At 40.0% G+C, this 19,960-nt stretch overlaps 1 protein-coding gene across 1 annotated transcript; it reads right to left on the bottom strand.

Moving 5' to 3' along the window:
• Window positions 1–1,742: 1,742 nt before the first annotated feature.
• LOC124158138 (lipase member H-A-like) lies at window positions 1,743–17,213 on the bottom strand. Its single transcript, XM_046533322.1, has 6 exons — window positions 17,063–17,213; window positions 14,576–15,010; window positions 12,603–12,875; window positions 8,631–8,822; window positions 4,933–5,089; window positions 1,743–2,310 (listed from the first exon to the last, which is right to left on the bottom strand). Exons 1-6 carry the CDS (start codon window positions 17,106–17,108, stop codon window positions 2,223–2,225), a joined length of 1,191 nt encoding a protein of 396 aa, XP_046389278.1. The 5' UTR covers window positions 17,109–17,213; the 3' UTR covers window positions 1,743–2,222.
• Window positions 17,214–19,960: the final 2,747 nt, after the last annotated feature.

Below are 19,960 nucleotides of genomic sequence, written 5' to 3'. Positions count from 1 at the left end.
AGTCTAATGATTTCAAGGTTGTATATTCTTAGCTTTGAGAGCATTCGATATATATTTATTTTTTCACGGGTGTTTTTGAAATCAAAATAGTGCGTGGAACAGTGGAGTAGCCAGGAATTTTACGGTGGGGGGGAGGAAAAAACCAGGGCGGAAAATTTTTGAAAACCAGGGTACTAAGTAGAGGGTTAGAAGTTCGAGTAAATCTTTTGTAAATTCATGGTTTTCAATACTTTGCTTACTTTTATGAAGTAATATTCCGGGGGGGGGGGGGTGTCCGGACCCCTCGGACCCCAACCTCGCTACGCTTAGCGTGGACTGGCGTGGAAATATGCTAAAATTTACTCTATAATCTTTTGATTCCTCTGATCCCAGTCCTTGCGACCTTCGGTTTGTAATTACACTTCTACTTAAAAGCGAACGTCATCAATTCATGCTATTTGAGAAGAAAATTGGAATGTAAGTTCTCGAGAAAATCGAGTAAGTAAATCTCGATTCTTCTTTGTTATTAATACATATTTTCTTTTATCTATAGAAGACACCTCATTATACTTCAGTTTAAGCGAACTGTATCAACAGCTGCTTGTTAAATAAAGTAAATTAACACTTTATTTTGATATTTCGGATTAGTTATGTAGCGCTGATCTCGGTCCTGATAGTGCATGAAAGTACAGGATGAGTTCGTGGACACAGCTTTCTTCTTAAACATCTGGTTTAAATTTCAGCTGAAGTTAGTACAAAATTTCATGATTATTTGAAAATTCTTGATTTTCTTGTGTGAATGATATAAATAAGGGGATTCTTATCATAATTATTACTCTTTCAGGGAAGGTCAAGGTTTTCAAACGAGTAATGAAAAGAGATTTCTGGAATATTTTGAACTTTTTACTTATTTTTTATATTTCTTCAGGGATTATTTATACACCTCCAATTATATCGTTTTATTTATAGAACTCCAAACACATCATTTTATCTTTGATTATAAACACAGTGCAAAACCAGTAATCACTAAGTCACCACACGCCTTTCTCAAGGGTTGTGGAATTTCAGACCATTAGATATTTGTTATTTCTTTTGTTTTCCATTCCTTATTTATCAATTCTCAAATATTCTTTAGCAATTCTCTCTATTTTTAATTGTTCTTGAAAGTAATAAATATTGTTTTACTTCGACCATGGAATGACTCGCTGAGTTTAAGACTAGAGTTCTGAATTCTCATATTCACCCGGGTGAGGGCATAAGGGATAGGAGTCTTTCATGATAAGAACAAGGCATGTGGAACGTGCCTGCAGTTGTGGTATCAAACTTTCTTATCAAACTTTCTGTCGTCGGATTCAGAGAGTTATGATACATGCACTTTTTATTTGGAGCATCAGTTGCAACATCCAGCCCACGTTTCATGCCCATTCAATCAAACTTGACTACTGATAGATGGTTTAATGCTAGCACAAGGGCAAAATTTCGTTTTTTTTTCAACAGCTCAATCTCAAGTTCCTGTTTGTACTACCTTAGGAGAGAGACAATGATTTAAAAACAATATGGGTATAATCTTATTATCTGTCATGAGTCCAATGTACTGGCATTGCTGAAAAAATTACGCATCAACTCTAAGATCATCACGATAAGCATTTTTTTTAAATTGGGAACGGAAGGGAAAATACGAAATAGATAAAAACTCTTACATTCTATTTTGTTTTTAGCTATTAAGTATTGTCCGGTAATGGCACTGTGCGTTTTCGTAACTACTGAGCCGTTCAGTTTCTCACAGAGAGATTTTAAATGATCCTACTAGGTGCCGTTTTTCTGTTTATTCTTACTTAATTGCTTAATCTTGACCGTTAGATTTGGAAAATGCTATGAAACAACACCGATTTATTTGATCCTAATAATGCGTTATATTTGTCAGAAATGACAAAGAATTATTTAGAAATGTCCTTTTTCCTTTTAACACCTAGCCTCGTTTTATCTCCAATTTTAAATCTCCCTCGTGCATGTAATCGTACGGAAAGAGCCGTGAAATTAAGGTCACTGGGGAAGAAATTAGGGGCAGAGGGACGGAGCGAGGTATGCTGTCCCAGTGTGGTCGAATCGACGGCATTGATTAATTGAATGCCACGGTTGGTGCTGCTCTTTCTCATTTCATTCTCCTCTGGTGTTGTCAAAATTATCGTCGGTCGCTGTCGCCTTCTCCGCGGGGACGCTGATTTCTTCGGCGATGCGGAAAATCACCTCCTCACTTCGTTTTCGTCATGTTGGTCCTCCTTTGCAAAAGGCGATTCCTCATTCGTGTCCAGGAAATAGATGCCTCTTGCGCTGTTAGAAAATAGATGAAGAGCAAAAATTAAGAAATAAACTTTGTCAGGTTCACTAATATATCGGAAGAAGCACGATCCAGGTTTTATAACATTCTTACATTGTCATATCCAGTGGCTTGCTACAAGGTTGGATCCAGGATATTTTTCTGAGCATTATGACCAACAAAAAACAATTACTGTACGAAGTGTACTTTTTATTTTAATACAAAAGTTATTAACATGAAAATATCAAAAATTAACATACATAATAACGACAATTTTCTTTAATGTTTCCTTTAGACCGCTTATGTTTTTTTTATAATAAACTCGCGATCAATAGTGGATAAATCAGTACGGATTAATTTCATCTTTGCATGGCATGCTGTCGCCTTGATGATTTTCCTAATTTCGCGTCATACCATCTCGGTTCGTTACCTTCTTTTTATTTTACTGGAGATGAAACTTTTGATACCTGCATAAGCGTGCGAAAGAAAAGCTTTTTACATGCCTCCGTGCCCCCAAAATCCGCCTATGACTTGATATGTACTTAGTGGGATGAATGCTCATACACCTATGTAACAATGTTATGAAACCCGAGTCGTGCTTTTTCAAATATATTAGTGAACTTAACAAAGTTTATTATTTCATTTTACATCATTAAGAGGTTTCACACAATTAAGCTTGAAATAATGAGTATTAGATAAAAAGAGATTATCAAACCTCTCATCAATGATGCACTGGATTTTATCTGATGCTAAAGTTTGATACAAAGTTATTATTATATACGTTAAATTTCTCCAGTTTTCCAATTTATTTGCTTTTAGAAGGAGTTTTAGGGAGATAAATATTGGAGTTAAGTGGCCCGCGATCGGTATTCAATGCCTCATTCGTTCCGTTGGAAACACTCATTTCGAAAAACGCAGTCTGTGTATGTATGAACTTCCGAACTAACGGCTGTCAAGGATGTTTTAACAATGAACGCAACGTTAGGGCATACACGGTGTAAGAAGACTAAAGCGATTGATCACAAAGAGTTTTTACAGATTTTTGCAGACGACTACAGATCGAATCGCTTGCTTTTCGCAATAAAATCATTATTTTAATTTATGCATGGAAAATAATCAGAATATATTATGTGCTGAATTTTGTAGTTTTTGATGAAAAGTTAGTGAGGAATAGTCATAATTATTGGGAATGTGTTGAAAAAGGCTCCTCGGATTCGATATTTTTTTACTCGATCGGGAACAAACCGTGGGTTCTCTCTCATTTTTCGTTTTCCAATTCGATTCTAATTTTAAACATCGCAGAGTGTGTAACAACAGGTTAAGTGATGCCTTCTTTCCGTGGATTGTTCGGAGTTAATAAATATGCTTATGAATAAGAAATAGAATGTCCAAAACCGACTTTCTTATTTTCATTGGCATTTGGACCTTCCGTTGTTCAGAAATAGATTGAGGTGTATGGTTCATTTTTCATCTCTATCGAAATTATTTATCGTATTATTATTTGGTTGTTTATTTTCGTGAGCCTTGTAATGGCTTATGAGGTAACGATTCACAATAATGTACTTACATGGCCTATTAGAAGCGGAAATACAAGCAATACATTTAAAAGATGAATACAAGTTTATACTAACAACAATTAACATGAAGTAATGTGTACTCGAGGAAGTGTTTCGCTTCTTGGGATACGTTCGCTAGAACCCAATTAGGGGCTCACTTTCCATAAATCGCTTCTCACCATTCACGCGTTTACTAAGCTCAATACCTTCAAAAATTCGTAGTACCATGCATAAATAAGTTCCCCAGTGATAGTAGCGTCGAGAAACAGTGAAATGGAAATTCTATGTCTTTTCTGTTATCCACAAAAGAACGTGTACGGAGAATGGAAAGAACAGCTGAGATATCTGAGCTGAGTGAGCAGAAAAAAATATACGGCGTGCTTTAGAAGCAGATAGTGGGAGAAATTAGGGTTATTTCCGCTATGGGAGAACATGCGACTAGTTGTCCAATTTATTTTAAGCATACTAACAAATGCCTGTAGTGTTTCAGAAGTTTTCATTGGCCAAAGTTCATTTTTACTTTTTGCTAATTTGCGGGTCCGTTGATGTATTTTTGATTGATTGATTTTCTTTATTAAGGATGTGGGAAGATTTTTCTTCATGTTGGAAGTGCCCTCATTATATAGGGCCCCGTCACCGCCAGTTCTTGCTGCTATTCTTCCATTGGTCGCTTGCTCTGTTTACTCCAATGATCGTCTAGAAGGTATCCATGGTCTCAATAGCAATTGTCTGTCCGGTTTAATCGAACCAATGGGTACCATATAGACGACCGTTGGAGAAGAGTACTAAAGTGGACTAATGGAAGAGCAGCTGCGAGAATTGGCGGTAACGGGGCCCCTATATAATGCAGGGGAAAATTGTGAACCGGCATCTTCGACCTGAAGACGCTGGTAGTAGTCCCAGCGAAAATGTTGTCATCGCCATAGAAACCGACGCGGTGGCAACCGAAAATGAATCATTACACTCCGCGGAAATCTCTGTTCTAACAAGTTCAGATATTTTGATTTTCATCGTTGAGTGTTATTCCATTATTAGTCAAATGTAGAAATGTAAGATGAGGAAATATAAGGATATCTTCACCTCGTCTGGTCTTCCCTCCCAAGTTTGTAGGCATCCCCATTGCAGTCACCCATTTGTAAGTGGTCCATTTCGATGCATGGCTGGGCTTCAAAACCTGCGCCCTCGGAGAGAATCGCCTCGGAGTAGATGTAGTAGGCCCTCCTGTGGCTGCAAACAGCTATAAAAGATTGTGGAGAGTGTCAGGTGTGTGGGATTTTCTATGATTTTTTTATTAAACTTAATCGTGAGTGAAAATTTAAAAAAGAGGGAAATTGATGCAGCACGAGGCAAATTAAAATTTGAAATTTGGGATGTTGATGAGTTAAAGTCGGCAACCCTAAAGTGAGACGAAAGTATCAAAGGGTGTCAAAGTTACAAATTTTTGTTTATGTATATTTCATATAGTATTAGTTTAATGAGGATATAAATTATTATTATGTAATGACTTCGAATTTTTATGGCACACTGCCGTTTGCGGCATGTACCTAAGCCATTTCTAGAAAAATAGTTGCTAACGTTAACTGATGCAAGTTTTGGGTCGTTTAATCTGTTGGATTAGAATGTTAAGTTTTGGTACTAACTATCATGCCTTAAGGGGTAAGATGAAAGAGTGGACTTCACAGTCTCAATCTTGGCGTTTTAGTTTTATTATTCTTTCGCCAAATGCTTAAATATTTCATTAATTTGATTTTGCTCTTTAAATTTTTGGTCAACGGTAGTCGTACATGGGGCAGCTCGTGCCTTAATCTAGTATCCATTTATTGAGACTTATTGTCTTGCGTACTAAATATTGCGTTTAACCAACGCAACGGTCAGCTGGAATAATGGAAGATATGATTTGAAATGAACGCCAATTACTTAATTACACCCTTGAAATTTGGGTTATCATTAGATTTGAAAATTTTTTCTCACGAAACGAGGCCAAAATTCTGGTTAGTACAAACTTTTAGTGGCATAATCTTTTCGAGCTGATGGCCATGAGTTAGAAGCGAGAAATCTCCTTCAGCCCCCGGAAGCAAAAACCTCTAGCATTTAATTTTTTTCCGCAGTATCGGGTGTTTCAAAATGAATTTCGGGGTTTTAAAGCTTTATAATATTAATTGCACTTAACTTAAAGCTATAAATGATACTTCAAATGAAAGAGCAACTTAAAGTTTTTTTGGCAATAATGCGCATGCGCACGCAGTTTTTCCGCCGCTAGCCGTTAGAAACCGCTAGTAACAAAGATAGCGACGAGGGAACAGAAAGATTTTGTGCTTTACAGTTTGCAAAGACGGAATCCTTTGCTGCTGTGAGACGTGCGTTCCATATTAAGTTTGGCTATGATCCTCCAGGTTTTGATCCGTGCCTTCACTACCAGTTAACTTTTCCAAATGGAGAAACAGGATTGAAGTAGCTGTTGCAACAATTACTCGAGGGACCCTAATCAACGTTTGGGAATAACTCCCATATCATCTTGACGTGTGACGTGTGACGAATGGTGCTTACATTGAACATTTGCAGGCTTCTATGTAAAACTGTCTGGCTTGCTGTTTCATTTGCTGTGTGATTTATAGCCGAAAGTTTAAATGTAATAAATAATAGAACGCAGGGGCGTAGCAGGGAGGCTGGGGGTAGAAAATGTGAACATTTTTATCTCTAGAAATCACATTTTATGCTAATTTTGGCTAATAAAATTACACCCATGTCTCGTATAGCGCAAGGGATGCGTTCCTTGGGGTCTTTGCGCTATACGAATTTGCGTTATACGAGAGCGTTTTAACATAGGGAAGATAGGGATGCGTTCCTGGTAGCATAGGTCTTGGGTATTGAATTTCCTCTAAAACATCTATATTCCCATAAAAAGCCTTAGAAAACATTATTTCTATAAATATTTATAGTTTAAAACATCTTTAAAGATAGTATTCACGCATTCAAAGACTTTTATTCACGTTAAAAAAAATTCTTACGTGCTTTCGAAATTCCATCCTGTCGTGCGGGTGGGCTAACATCTGCTATCTCAGGGGATCGTAATGCGTTGCCGGCAGTTGATGATTTTTCAAACCAGTCTAAAAACAACTATTGTGTCACCCAGGCCCTTTTGTCGCTCATCGAAATGACAGGAAAATGCTACTTTAAATGCCATTTCATAGCTAGCGGAGTTTATGGATGATAAATCATTTTAATTTGAAGTCCTCCGAGTCATTAGCAGCTACGTGAAACAGTCTTTAAATGCCTTGAAACCTGACCCAGGTTTTCCTTCCCTGAAAATGAATGAACGAGAATGCATTCTTTTCCAAAAGAATATCGTCTCATCAACACTAAAAACTAGTTGAGGGGGAAAGGAGCCACTTTCAATAACAGCTTGGAGTTCATCAGAAAATGTTGTGGTGGCTGCGCTATCAACACTTGCAGATTCACCTGATATCGCCGCACTGAAAATACCTGCTTGCCGTTTAAATTCTGGAACCAACCGGAGCTTTCACTTAATGTCTCGGAGCGATTACCACTCTCGTCTTTTTGTACTGATTCACCATGAACTTTCCGTATGTGTAGACCGCTTGGTTGAAGTTGGTGCGGCTGAGGTCACTGATGTTTTAACTTCGTCTTTATTCAGAATAAGGCATCGTGAGTTTAAACTTCCGCGCAATATCGCTTTGACGCTCTCCATTTTCAAAGCAATTGACCTATATCAATTTCTCTTCTAGGTTTATAGTTTTTATTGATAAATTCTTGATTTTTCTACGCGCATTCCTATTTTTTGCCATATTCTCTTGGTTTTTACTCTGTATGGCTCTATCTAAATCACCTTCCACTGCTGAACTGTATTCCTGAGACGCAGAAGGCCTAAGACTGCGGGGAGGGAACGAAGCCATTGTGTTTGAGACTCTATAGTGGACCCTTTTATGTGTTGATGCTATTCATGCTCAACTCGGCCACCGCTCCATTTCTCCCTCGTGAATACCGATGACCTTGAAGGCTTTAGCGTAGACTCTCTACTTGGAAGTCAATCGCCCGGTAACCTACGACGGCAAAAATACGTCTCAAACCGTATTGCTGAAAAAAAAAAAACTCATTTCCACTAGCCCCACGCTTCATTAACGATCTAAATTATTTATTATCATTCTGTTAAGGAGACGAGATAAATCTTCGGTAGGCCGGCTATCTAGACCCAATGACGAGTAATACTTTTGGCAATTGCGCAGCAATGAATTTCGATTAATATATAAACAAAAAAGAAGATTTGAGGCAAGAAATAATATTACTATGCGTAAATTGATAGAAATTTCGTGTGTACTTAGCGCAAGTTCACGTTTTATCACGAGAGCGTTTAAGATTTTTGATTAGGCTACACTGCGTTGCAATGTTTCCCCGAGGAACGAATTTGCGCTATATCGAAATTGCGCTAATCGAAATTGCGCTATACGAGACATGGGTGTACACAATTAATGGGTCGTCGGGGAGCTGTTTTGCCTAATCATGTTGGTGGAGTAGAATAAATTTGTTTCATAGATTAATATTTTCCTGCTAAAATTGACTCGTTTTAGCGGGGCATATGCCCTCTTTGACCCCCTGGCTACGCCACTGATAGAAAGCGTTAATACCCCGCTATTCATTTTGAAGCACCCGGAATTGTGTATCTTGAAAGCAGTTCTGAGGAAAAGGTGTTTGGCGGCCAAGTCTCGGCGGCGGCGGCGGCGGTTGGCGGCGGGGACTCCTAAGGGGCATTATTGTCTCACCCACGAAGTCGAGGACGCATCCGGGCTGCGGCCACGCCCCTCCGTTGGGGTACACGTCAACGTGGCCGAGGGGGCGCATGAAGCCCAGATACCCTCCGGACGTGTGCACCACCTCCACGAACTCCGCATCCGAAGTGTCGATCCTCCATTCGGGGCCAGCCGACGTGAAGAGAACTTGAGCGGGGTCCAGGCCTGCGGGCAGCACGAAAAGAATCACGGGAATTATTATGGAGAGGAGGTGTCTATTTAAATATAGTGGACTTGTAAGGGGGCGTCCATTAGTTAAGTGAGGTGATTATAATGATTTTTGGACCCCATTCCTCCCCCCTTAATGAGATATTTATTTATTTAAGGAGTTGCTCACATACATCATTTCTGCCAATTTATAGTGACGCAGTAACAAACATAAAATTTGAACATAAAAAATCTGAACAAAGAGCACAGGCATAAGATAGTAAAGAACAAAGTAGAAGGCACGAGGAAAGGGAGGTGGAGAGGGAGGTTTATTTATTAGCCGAGGAATGGGACATGGCGAGCTTGATAAATGAGTTTAAGGGCAGAAAAAACGGGTCAATATTGTCTGGTAATGAATTGAGCAGGGAGCAAAGGCGGTGTTGGTGTGAGCGCTTATCGAGAGATAGTCTAGGGATAGGCGTATGGAGTAAGGAATGTGTACGAGTGGGTCGGCAAGGCACTCTGAAATTAAAGGATGAAAGCAAATCAGGAAAATCAGTGTGTGAATTTAGAATATTGTGAATAAGTTTTAAGTCTGTTTTAATATCGTGAGATTTAGCTCAGCCCTCTACCCCCTCCCTATAATATCACGTGAGATTGTTCATAATGCCTTCAAACTTTTCTGTACGAATACGCTAATCTATACTTCATTGTGTTGGATTTAGTAAAAAAAATAATTTGATTAATTATTTTTATTTAAGATTAGTTAAGACTAGTATTTAAGATCGCAATGTTACACGTTTTCTTGCGGAAAAAAAATTACGTGGTACTTGCTAGGACCCCCTCTCCGTCTCCCTCACGTGAGATTGGATGAGAATCGGCTTGACCCCCTACCCCATAAAAGCCATACATATTTGATGGATGCCCCCTAACATAACTCAATTCACCCCGAAGGTTGGTTTGGGCAGGTGAGGGTATAGGTCACCCGATAATAATATCGAGTGCGAATTTACACATTTTACAGAAAGTCTTTACGACAAAGTATTATAAATTTAAACTAATGTTAAATAAAAAAATAAAACAGAGCCGAAAATCTCACCGAAATATACGTTCTCAACATTTATATTGATAACCGATAAGTTAACCTAATTAGATTAAATTAACGGCTTGAGTCCCGAAATTGGTGATAGATGAGGAGACGTACTAATAATTATAAGATCCTCGAAGCCTTTGTTTTCGAATCATAGATTCCATAATTTTCTGTCAACGTTAAGGACCTTGAAATTTAGATTTCACTAACTGGAATACCCGGTCAAAATGCTTGTCCACCGCGCGAAGTTATCTATCGTAGGCGGAGTCTAAAACCAGTTCTTTATCGTTATCATTTGTGGAATAACAGTTCTTTTACCCAAAATTTGGGCTTTGAGTAATGAGAGAGTTCTTTATTCGCGTTCTTGGCGACGACTCGAGGTCAGGTGCCCTGGAACGAAAATGTCTCAATTGCCAATCATCGGCTCGTGGGCGTCCGACAACGTAAGTCTCTTTCAAACCATTCGGTCGCATAGCTTATATTTAACCATTCCAGGTTACCTGTACAAGAAAAATAAAACATGGGTTGGTGCTGAATTAAAGTGGAATAATGAAACTTACTATTCTGAATTTCCTTCCTTGTTTTCAGAAATAAATCGATAAAGGGGAAAACGGAATTTTTAATGAAAAAATCACTCAAACCACATTGCTCCTTCCACGCCACTTATGATGGATTGGTTATTAAGCGATTGATATAACACGGTTTTCCGAGAAAAAGATACTACAGTCACTCTGTCTGCCGACTAAAATAAAATGGAGTACTTTTGAGTCCAGCGGCCTTTCTAGGGAAGAAACTCTAGGTTTGAAGAATTCCATCGCATAGTTTTATCCCACAATTCGGTAAATTCGAGCGTCATACCATTGGTGTTAATTTTTAGGATTGGTCGCTGAAATTACTTCGTTATCGAGGCATAGTCTGATTAATGTGGTCTTGGTTCAAAAGAGAATTCACTCGCGCAATCACTTAACCCGAAGGTTAGTGAGCAAATCCCCGCGGATTATTCACAGATGTGTGAATATTGCATTATAATGACAGGGGGTACTTTATTTCCTTGGGCCACCTCACGATGCAAGGATTTTTATTTGGGGTATCAATTTCAGCTGCACTGGAACCGAGTCGCTCTTCTTTCGATAGCCCTATGCTCAATCCCATAAACCACCACCTCTTTAAGGATAGGCATAAGGGGCATTTAAGTAGATATTCCACTGGTACAGGGGTGTGTCTACTCTCAGCCTATACAAACTATTCTTACCTCCACTCACTCTCCCCCTCCCTCACGCTCACTAGATCAACATGAAGGTTGGTTGTGATAGGTGAGGTAAAGTTCATCACATATTAAGCCTCAGGCGTGTGAAATTCACGTATTCAGTGTTAGGGGTTAGTTACTTTTCCTGGGCCACTTTTCACTCTCAGGTTTTTTGTGTGGGATATTCGAAGACTTCACCCCGTATTTGAATCTTGGATCCTTCGGTCAGAAACAGTACACTCTACCCACTAGACCATCATACTCCCTTAATCAAATAATTAGACTAAATTTTGATGTGTTCAGTTTGTTAAGTAAGCCTTACTTAATGTTTAACTTTCATTTTGTATTATTACCTTGAACACTATTTCCGAATATCTCGGGTAATATAAGATCAGGCTAATCGTAAATTGGGTTTTGTTAAAAGAATACTAGGAAAGTGCGCCGACTAAGTGAAAGAAATTAGATACTTCTCCCTCGATAGACCCCATTTAGAATTCGCTGCCTGTTCTAACAGCATAGACAGATTGCCTTCATAAGTAGTTGGCAAGTTTTGCCTTTGCATGAATGTGGAAGTGAAATTTGTTTTTATGCGAAACATTTTTATAACCGCTGAATGTTGGTCACCTCCTGGCTGGCCTCGTTGGCTGTAGGGTAAAACCCTCGCCTGCTAAACTATAGGTCGCGGGTTCGAATCCCGCCTGGTTGGTTGTCCATATACAGCGCATGGATGTTTATGTCGTGCTTTGTTAATTCCTCCGTTGCAAAGGTCTCTATGTGGTGTTTACGGGGAAGTTGAAAAAAACAACAACCTAGTGGTGGATCGGAGGGTATTATGTAGATGGAGATGAAAGTGGCGTTTTTTGAATTCATTTTAATAGGGTGGTTTCCTATTATTTTTTTATTGCCTAAATCGAAAGATCATTAATCCTTGAGTACGTATTTCACGCTTTCAGATTTTTTAATGACGATATCTATTTTTCTGTAGCAGAGTACCCTGCTAGCAGGTAGCGCTTGGCTTAAATAAGGATTATTAATGCCCTATCGAACGAAGAAAACTTTCCGACCTTCGGCAGTTTTAATAGGTGATTATTAAGACATGTTTCCCTAAGCTCTGTGCATCATGCATGCATTGGTAATGTCAGACGATGTAAAACTCCTATCTACTCGTGTAGGAACTAGGTCCCTGTGACGTCACGTGGAGTGGCATCGCATGGTCGCCAATCTGGCCTTTTTCAAATGCGGTTAAAATTGACCATTGCCATTCGTCTAAACTGGTATTTCCAAAACCAAATAATTTGTATATTATGAATACACTAATTGTGGGTAACGAATCGCAATTAATGCCTTTCGTTTTCTTTGATGAAGAAACTACCCTATTGCTCACAAAACTTATTATTTCAATGGAGTAACTTGACGCCCAACCCCTTATTTTCGTCTAGGCCCGCTTGTGTCGTTAACTTGCCCGTTATCCTTCGGATGCGAGCTCCCTCGTCCCCTGGTCTTCTCTCGGCCAGCATCCTGCCGGCCATCCCCACCACGTGGGCGCCCAGGCTGAATCCCACCAGGTGGAAGTCGCCCGCCCTCGCACCATGGCTCTTCTCCAGGTCGTCCACCAATCTCGCGGTCATGGTGGCGGCCACTTCCGTGTTGGAAGCTGCGGTGCTGTACCACGGGACGCTCGAGAGCGGCGCCCAATCCACCAGGAAAATGTTGTAGTCCCCTTTCGACAGGAATGCTGAAAATTACAGTTGGCATGCGATAAGAAATAAATGTGGAGAGAAACTAAATTTTTCTTTCTAATCGTTAAAAAATTCCTGTCGTTCTAGTTTCAAACCGTATTTTGATTACCAAAAATTATAATTACGAGCGTGCTGCGCCCGCTCCCAGCGGGTTTCCCCCGCTCTTTTCAATGCAGGTCCACAGAGGGATAGGCGCGTTTCTAATTTTAAAATGTAGAAAAAAAAGGAAGGGTCTTATGTGCAAATTTAATTGGAATGCTCATGTACAAATTGAGGTCAGAGGACCTCTTTAAACACAACATTGGAAGTAATTACAGTATCCTCTGTTAAACGCACATGATGACTCATACTTACGTATCAGCAGGAGACTTGAATGTGGAATGAGCCGCATTTTGATAAAATTTATTTAAAGAATGCGAGATATTGTTGCAAATGAATAAATGTATCAGTTTGTGCGCCGTTAACGTCAGGAATATTTACAGTTTTCGTTTGTTTTTTTTTTAATTATTTAAAAACCAATTTTAGGAAACAATAGCAACATTTAGGAAGTAAGGTATGCCGTCGCATGTTCTCTGATAAATTCTGTATATTTTGGTACCTCATTTGTAGAGTTTGGTTGCGTATAAGTTGAGAAAAAGGTATCGATACAGTAGAAATAATATAGAAGATTTCACAATGAAATAGAGAAAAGACGTGGCAGAAAACATTTTTAGAGGCGTTTCTTGGAGAAGGTAAGACATTTCGGAGGATTTACAATGTACGCCTGTTTACACGATTTTCCCTTGCTAGTATCTTGCCGGATAAACGCGCGGATAGATGCTCGAAATTAGAATTGGGTCAGTTTCCTGGACCTGCATTCCGCAATTTTAGGTGTTTTCATGGTATAATTTTGATGGTGAATATGTTTAGCATCTACCCGCGTGGGTAAATGCATACTGTAAACTGGCGCCTTTGGACTGTATCCCTAAAAACTCATCATGTGAAGAAGGGGGGAGGAAATAAACTCTTCGACCCCCTCCCTGCGTCATTTTAGATATTTAGGTACGTTCCTTTTATGGTCGTATATGGTAAACCAGTGAAATATTTTGGTGATAAATTAATTAGTCTCTTCAGAATGACCCGTAACTACAAACTATACACTATTCCACACCTTCGAGAATGACATGGTGTAAAGTATCGAAACCTGGGTCAGACCATTAAAAAAATTGTGAAACATACAATATTAGTGTGTCTGTGATTGTTTCATACTTGTGCCATTTTTGTCAGCAGGAAAGAGTTCGGGTATTCTGCTAGAGCCTCATATGCTCAGAGTGTCAGGGGCGCAGCTAGGAATTAAGGCTGGGGGGGGATTTTAGGCATAACTAATACTGGGGTGTCTGGGGGTGTGGAATACTCACCAGGGTAAGCGGGAGGTGCGGAGGCACTACTTAAGAAAATTTTCAGGATAAAGGGTTCAAAATGGTGAGATTTACGGCTTTCGGGGGGATATTTTATTAATATTTACACTATTCTGTAAGTAATATTAATCAAATTAAGTAAAATGGATTTAAATTTTAAAAATTTCTGAGCTCTGGGGGGGGGGGGGTTTATCCCCCAAAACCCCATCCTCGCTGCGCCACTGCAGAGTGGTAGGGTGTAGCCATATGACTACGGTGGGCGGAAATGGGTCAAAGCGAGGTATGCTTCATAGACTCACAGTCCCTCAGCAGGGGCAGCATGTATGACTCCCTGGCGGCGTCCCCGAATCCGTGCACGAGTATCTTGGAGGGCCTGTCCGGGGAGAATCGGGAGAAGCCGAGGGAGTTGCACGAAGAGTTGTACCGTCCCTTCTCGCCCACCTTGGGATGCTCCCTCGTGTACAGGATGAACTCCACGTTGGAGCCCGGATCCTCATAGTTATAGTCGTCGTGGTCGCCCTCCACTCCCCTGGGCTCCTCCGACAGGATGGCCAGCCGCACGTTGCCCATACCGTCCGGCATGAGCATCCACTCGGGCTGCTCATCTTGGAACTGCGCCTCTTGCGAGTGGGTGCGCCCCTTGTTGTTGCTGCGGGCGGGTGGCGGGTAGGGTTGCGGGTAGGGACTCGGTCGCGGCTTGGGGGAGAGGTGCGCGGGTGTAGGAAGCAGGGAGGCTGAGGGGACCAAGATGGAAAGCGATAAAGATAAAAATTAAATAATGATAATGCCGCAGCGTTGAAACTGTATCATTTAGCATCTCTCGCGTGCCTGAAAATCTTCCCTCTGACACGGTTTTTAGCATCTCCTCCTTTCTCGGTACTCTGGTTACTACTTCGAAACTTTTAAATGAATAATACGTTACACATTAAGAAAAAATTCGATCGGTACTGCAAGAGTGATGAGTGACTTTGAAGAACTTCATTTAGGTGAAATAATTACAACGCAGGGAATTAATTTCACCGATTTTTTTTTCAAATTACTGACCGAGAACTTAGCTCATGCGGTGGTGATTTTCACGGGTTTTTGAAAATGACCGTAGTAGTTGAAACGTGTATCAGTTTTACGGTGTAAATCTCTGAGAAATACTATTTCCTTGTATTCACTAAACCAACTGTGTTTCCTCCGTATCCCCTCTAGAAGTTTCCTCTCCGCGCCCACCATGAGGTGTCGTCACTTCGGTCGAGCACTTCGTCGTGTAGAATAAATTTCGTCTACCATTTTACCTAACCCAATATATGTTAGTGTGTTTGACTCCTTGTCGTGATGAGAGCATTTATAATTAAGTGGTCACAATCTTTTTTAAATGGCTGAGGCATGGATAGAAGCTGGGATTTAAACTGTACGGCTAGAAAGAAAATATGATGTGTTTGATAATTCATTAGAAGATGAATGGTGATGAGGAGAAATAATATATTATCCGAGTGCGGAAATCACGCTTCGCTTTGCGGGAAAATGTTGCGGAACATATTTAGAATGCAATCATTTAATCATGTCTTACATCGTGCGGCAACATTGAATTCTTGGAGTAGTTAGCATGGAATCCGTCCCAAATCTTTGAATTAAAAAATATATGCGGTCTTCGAAAGCGCAAGACAGGGAATTACCAAGGCAGAACAGTTTTTGTCAGATAATGTTGATATTCTGTATTTATTGTGGGCGGTTCCCCTTGGTAAACCTTAGGAATTTCATAGAGAAATTTTTCTGTGAGATGAGGGGCCTCGACATGTTGCCACGAATTAATACTACCACGAGCTACTGACTCTGATATTTTAAGGCCTGTATAAACTATACATTAACACCGAACGATTTTGGTGGACCTAAGTGGAACATGAACGAATGCATGAACCAAATTATAACATGCTCTACTTTCTGTTCATGCGTTCCGACACGTTGGTTGGTTAAACGGTGAATTTTCGTCTACATTCACGTGTTCATACATTTAGGCATTAACTCTTACGGGTTAATGTGCTGTGTAAACCGGCTTTATACCTAGCATTGCAGAAATAAACATCTTCATTTATCGTGTGGATAAAAATCTTTGTTTGTTTACTCATCGTAAGGGGAAATTTGTTTTATACAGGATGTTTCAAGGGGAATCTGGAATGCTTAGGAGGTGGAAGGGGAGATATTTTTTGCAGGCATCAGGCGAAGCATTTATGGCCCATAAACATGGGGTTGCAAGTCCTTAGTTACTGGGCTATGGCAATGCAAATTTTTTTTGGATACTCTTTGCTGTTACTATGGGAATGGATTTTTTTTGTATCCAGCCTTATGGACATTTTATTCAATACTCTGGATTTTAAGGACATTAAATAATTAAGGTTGGTCGAAAATGTGCGATTGCAAATATCGGAAACAATTAATCTTTGAGCTTAATTAAACGAGAGCTTTAATTGAGTATCAACGATGCGATTACGCACTTTCACCTATTCTGAGATTAATTTTTTCAGGAAATTATAAACGCACGTTTTCAACGTACTCAATAAAATGTTGGAAAGGCTGGATACCCAAGAAAAACCGTTTTCATGGCGACAGCAAAGTACATAAAAAACTTTTAATTTCTCCCCTACCACCTCCTGTAGTAATGCAGATCCCTCCTGAAACACCCTAAATATAAATTTATACGACGATTCTATTATTATACTTTGTTTTAAAATCAATGCTATCAAATCACTGAATCGTGGTCATTGTGAGCCATTGGCGTGATCTCTGGGTTAAGTGCTCACCAATCGCCACCAGGAAGAGGGCGTCGCTCACGCGGAAGCAGATCATGCCGGCTGCCCCTTGTCGCCTTCACTTGTTTGTTTGGCCTCCAAAGGACGCGACTTGCCCGATCTACGATCGCGTTGTTGTCGGATGAGAGAGAGAGGGAGAGAACCAAACCACCGCCCGCACCCACGGCAGGCAAGAGCGCCTTCCAAAGGGGAAGAAGGCGAGCGCGGTTGCTTTTAGTATCCTTTAGTCCGAGATAACGAGTCTCCCCACCCGCCCGCCCTTCCCTTCTCTTTCTTCGCCACCGATAAATTCGCCTTCCCGTGGACGTCGTCATTTTTTAGGTCAGTCAGTCACGTCGATGCCCGGCGATTCCTACGTTCCCCTGGTGCATCACCGCCGGGAGAGACGTGCCGCGGCGTCGTCCCCGGGAATGCAATCGTGCGCGGCGATAGCCACCGGGGAGGTGGAGTGTATGAGAGAGACTCGTGGACGACTGCGTGTCTGATAAAAAAATGTCGTGGGGTTTGTCTGCCCGTGACGGATGGGCCGACTGAATGCTGTGTTTCGTGTCCCAACCTCCTTCTCCTCCGCCCCCCCCCACCCCTTGGTTCTCTTAAGATAAGCGATAAATTTATTGCCACAATTTAGAGAAATGTGTACAAACTTTTTGACGTAAGGGGGTGCACCTCTCACTCTCGACCGGTCTTTCTCTTTCGTGACATATTACTTGTTTAAAACTTATGCTATAATCTTGAAATTTTCAGGGCATATAAAGTAGACCAGTGTCAACGTTTCTATTCATGCCTTAAATGTGAAAATATTATCGTAGTATTTTCTAGGAGGGAATATTTTGTTTGAGGTACAGTTTAATGTGGACAGGGTTGCACTGTATACACGCTCTAAAAATTTGTGGACGATAGCGTAAATTTTAAATTAATATTTCGTTACAAAATGAGACAAAATGCGACCGGTCATGCTGTAAGTGATGAGTAACTTGAAGAACTTCATTTAGGTGAAATATATATAAAATTGGAAATGAATTTCACGGAATTGTCTGAAATTATTGACCAAGGTTTCAGCTCCTGCTGTATTGACTTTTATAGGTTTTGAAAACGACCACAGCAGTAATATCCCAAAATAGAAGTATCGCAAAACACTCATCGCCGCGCTGCGGACATTTTTGAAAACCTATTAAAATACGACCGAAGTGACCACAGAAATCAACCTTCTATGGGATGGAATTGGGCCTCCACTATGTAGTCCCCTTGATTAGGACCATGCGGTATTATATATATTTTTAATGAATGGAAACTGACGAAGTAACTGGTAGATATTAAAAAATGGGGCCAGTGAGGATGGACTTTGGAGGTATAGGTTCTATCTTCACCTGTACGTTCAACATGCGCTTTCTCCTTTTACGTGTGCTTCATAATGAGCCCGGGTGATTGCTTCGTATCGGTATTCCCCTCAACGTGACAGCGAAGGCGTGAACATACATGGTAAACGTGTGGAATCAGAGAGCTATTTTGAGTCTTACGGCAGATGAATTTAGCTTCTAGATAGCCATGCCTTTTTTGCAATTGTTCTGATTTAAGTACGAGGAACGCATCTTCATAATAATTGCACATGTTTAAGATTTTGCGAGCTCGTAAAGTTTTCTCTTCAACTCTTTACTGCAATCCACTAATGCGCGGTAAAGCCCTTCCTGTGTGCACACTCCAGCGTAATCGAATGCCCTGAAGAAAATTTTTGAGCCCTCAAAACTACCTTTTTACTTTAATTTTTTTCATAAGATGGATTTTTAAAAGAATACAAACCAAAATTGAGGACCCTAAAAACCAATGGGTACTTGTGCAATTTTTATATGTAATTTTGGAGATAAGTGCATATTATGGTTGGTGGGGTACAAAATATTATTGTAACAAGGGGATGCAAATGAATCACTGATAAGGATAGCTTGCTGAATCTATGTAAACATATACTTATCAGTGATTCTCTCCATCAGGAGTTCAAGGATTCTCCCCATTTTACCGAAATTTTACCGTTTTATTTTTATGAAACACAGATTTTTGTGGAAAAATATTGTATTTTCACTAAAATAATTTTTCTAGTTTTTGTCCTAAAACTCATTGGATTGAGCCGTTGGGATTTTATAATTGTATTCTCCAGTGTAATCCAAATTTATCCTGTTTTGTTCGTAGGTAAGTCATTCGTCACTATGTCGTTTGGCATAATTTTTGCTGTTCCTTCATCGGAGGCTTTCGCAGCTGCTTCCGAAAGCCCCCGATACCAAAATATCGATAAATCAGCATTGTATGTAGTTTCCATTTTATAGAACTTACCAACCTTTACTAAATAGAACATACTTAGTTCGTAATTATTCATCGTGGTAGAAGACAATGACTTGTTATCACATACTAATTCCCAAAAGTAAAATCAATATCTTCCGTGGCTATCATTGGATCTTGTGATTGAACTGATTATTTTATTTTATAAAAAAAACAAATTTTGCTTATATGACTGACAGATGCCCAAGTATTTGGCTGTCAAATGTTATCGCTATCAATTACAGTCATGCGTGCGAACGTCCTAGCGGTGACTGGTTGGGTATTATTCAGGTGCTTGATCAACTTGCACATTTGAAGCCGGCAGCAGAAGCCATGGATATTGTCCGGTGAAACAGTATGATTGATGAAACTCCAATTGCCATATCATTCATATTTTCAACCCGAAATCAAAATCCGAAACATGAAGCTTACCTCAAGCTGCTTCAGGTAATTTTGGAATTAATTTGACATTTACGCAATTTATTTTAGTGATGTGATTACAGGGAGATGGGGTAAATTAATATAATAGCCCTTGTATTCACCGCCATATGTAATTTGCTTGCGTTTCAAGCTTGGCGCTCA

This window comes from Ischnura elegans, chromosome 4, assembly GCF_921293095.1.
Source record: "Ischnura elegans chromosome 4, ioIscEleg1.1, whole genome shotgun sequence".
Classification (NCBI taxonomy): Eukaryota; Metazoa; Arthropoda; class Insecta; order Odonata; family Coenagrionidae; genus Ischnura; species Ischnura elegans.
This window is presented reverse-complemented; position numbering and strand designations above follow the sequence as displayed.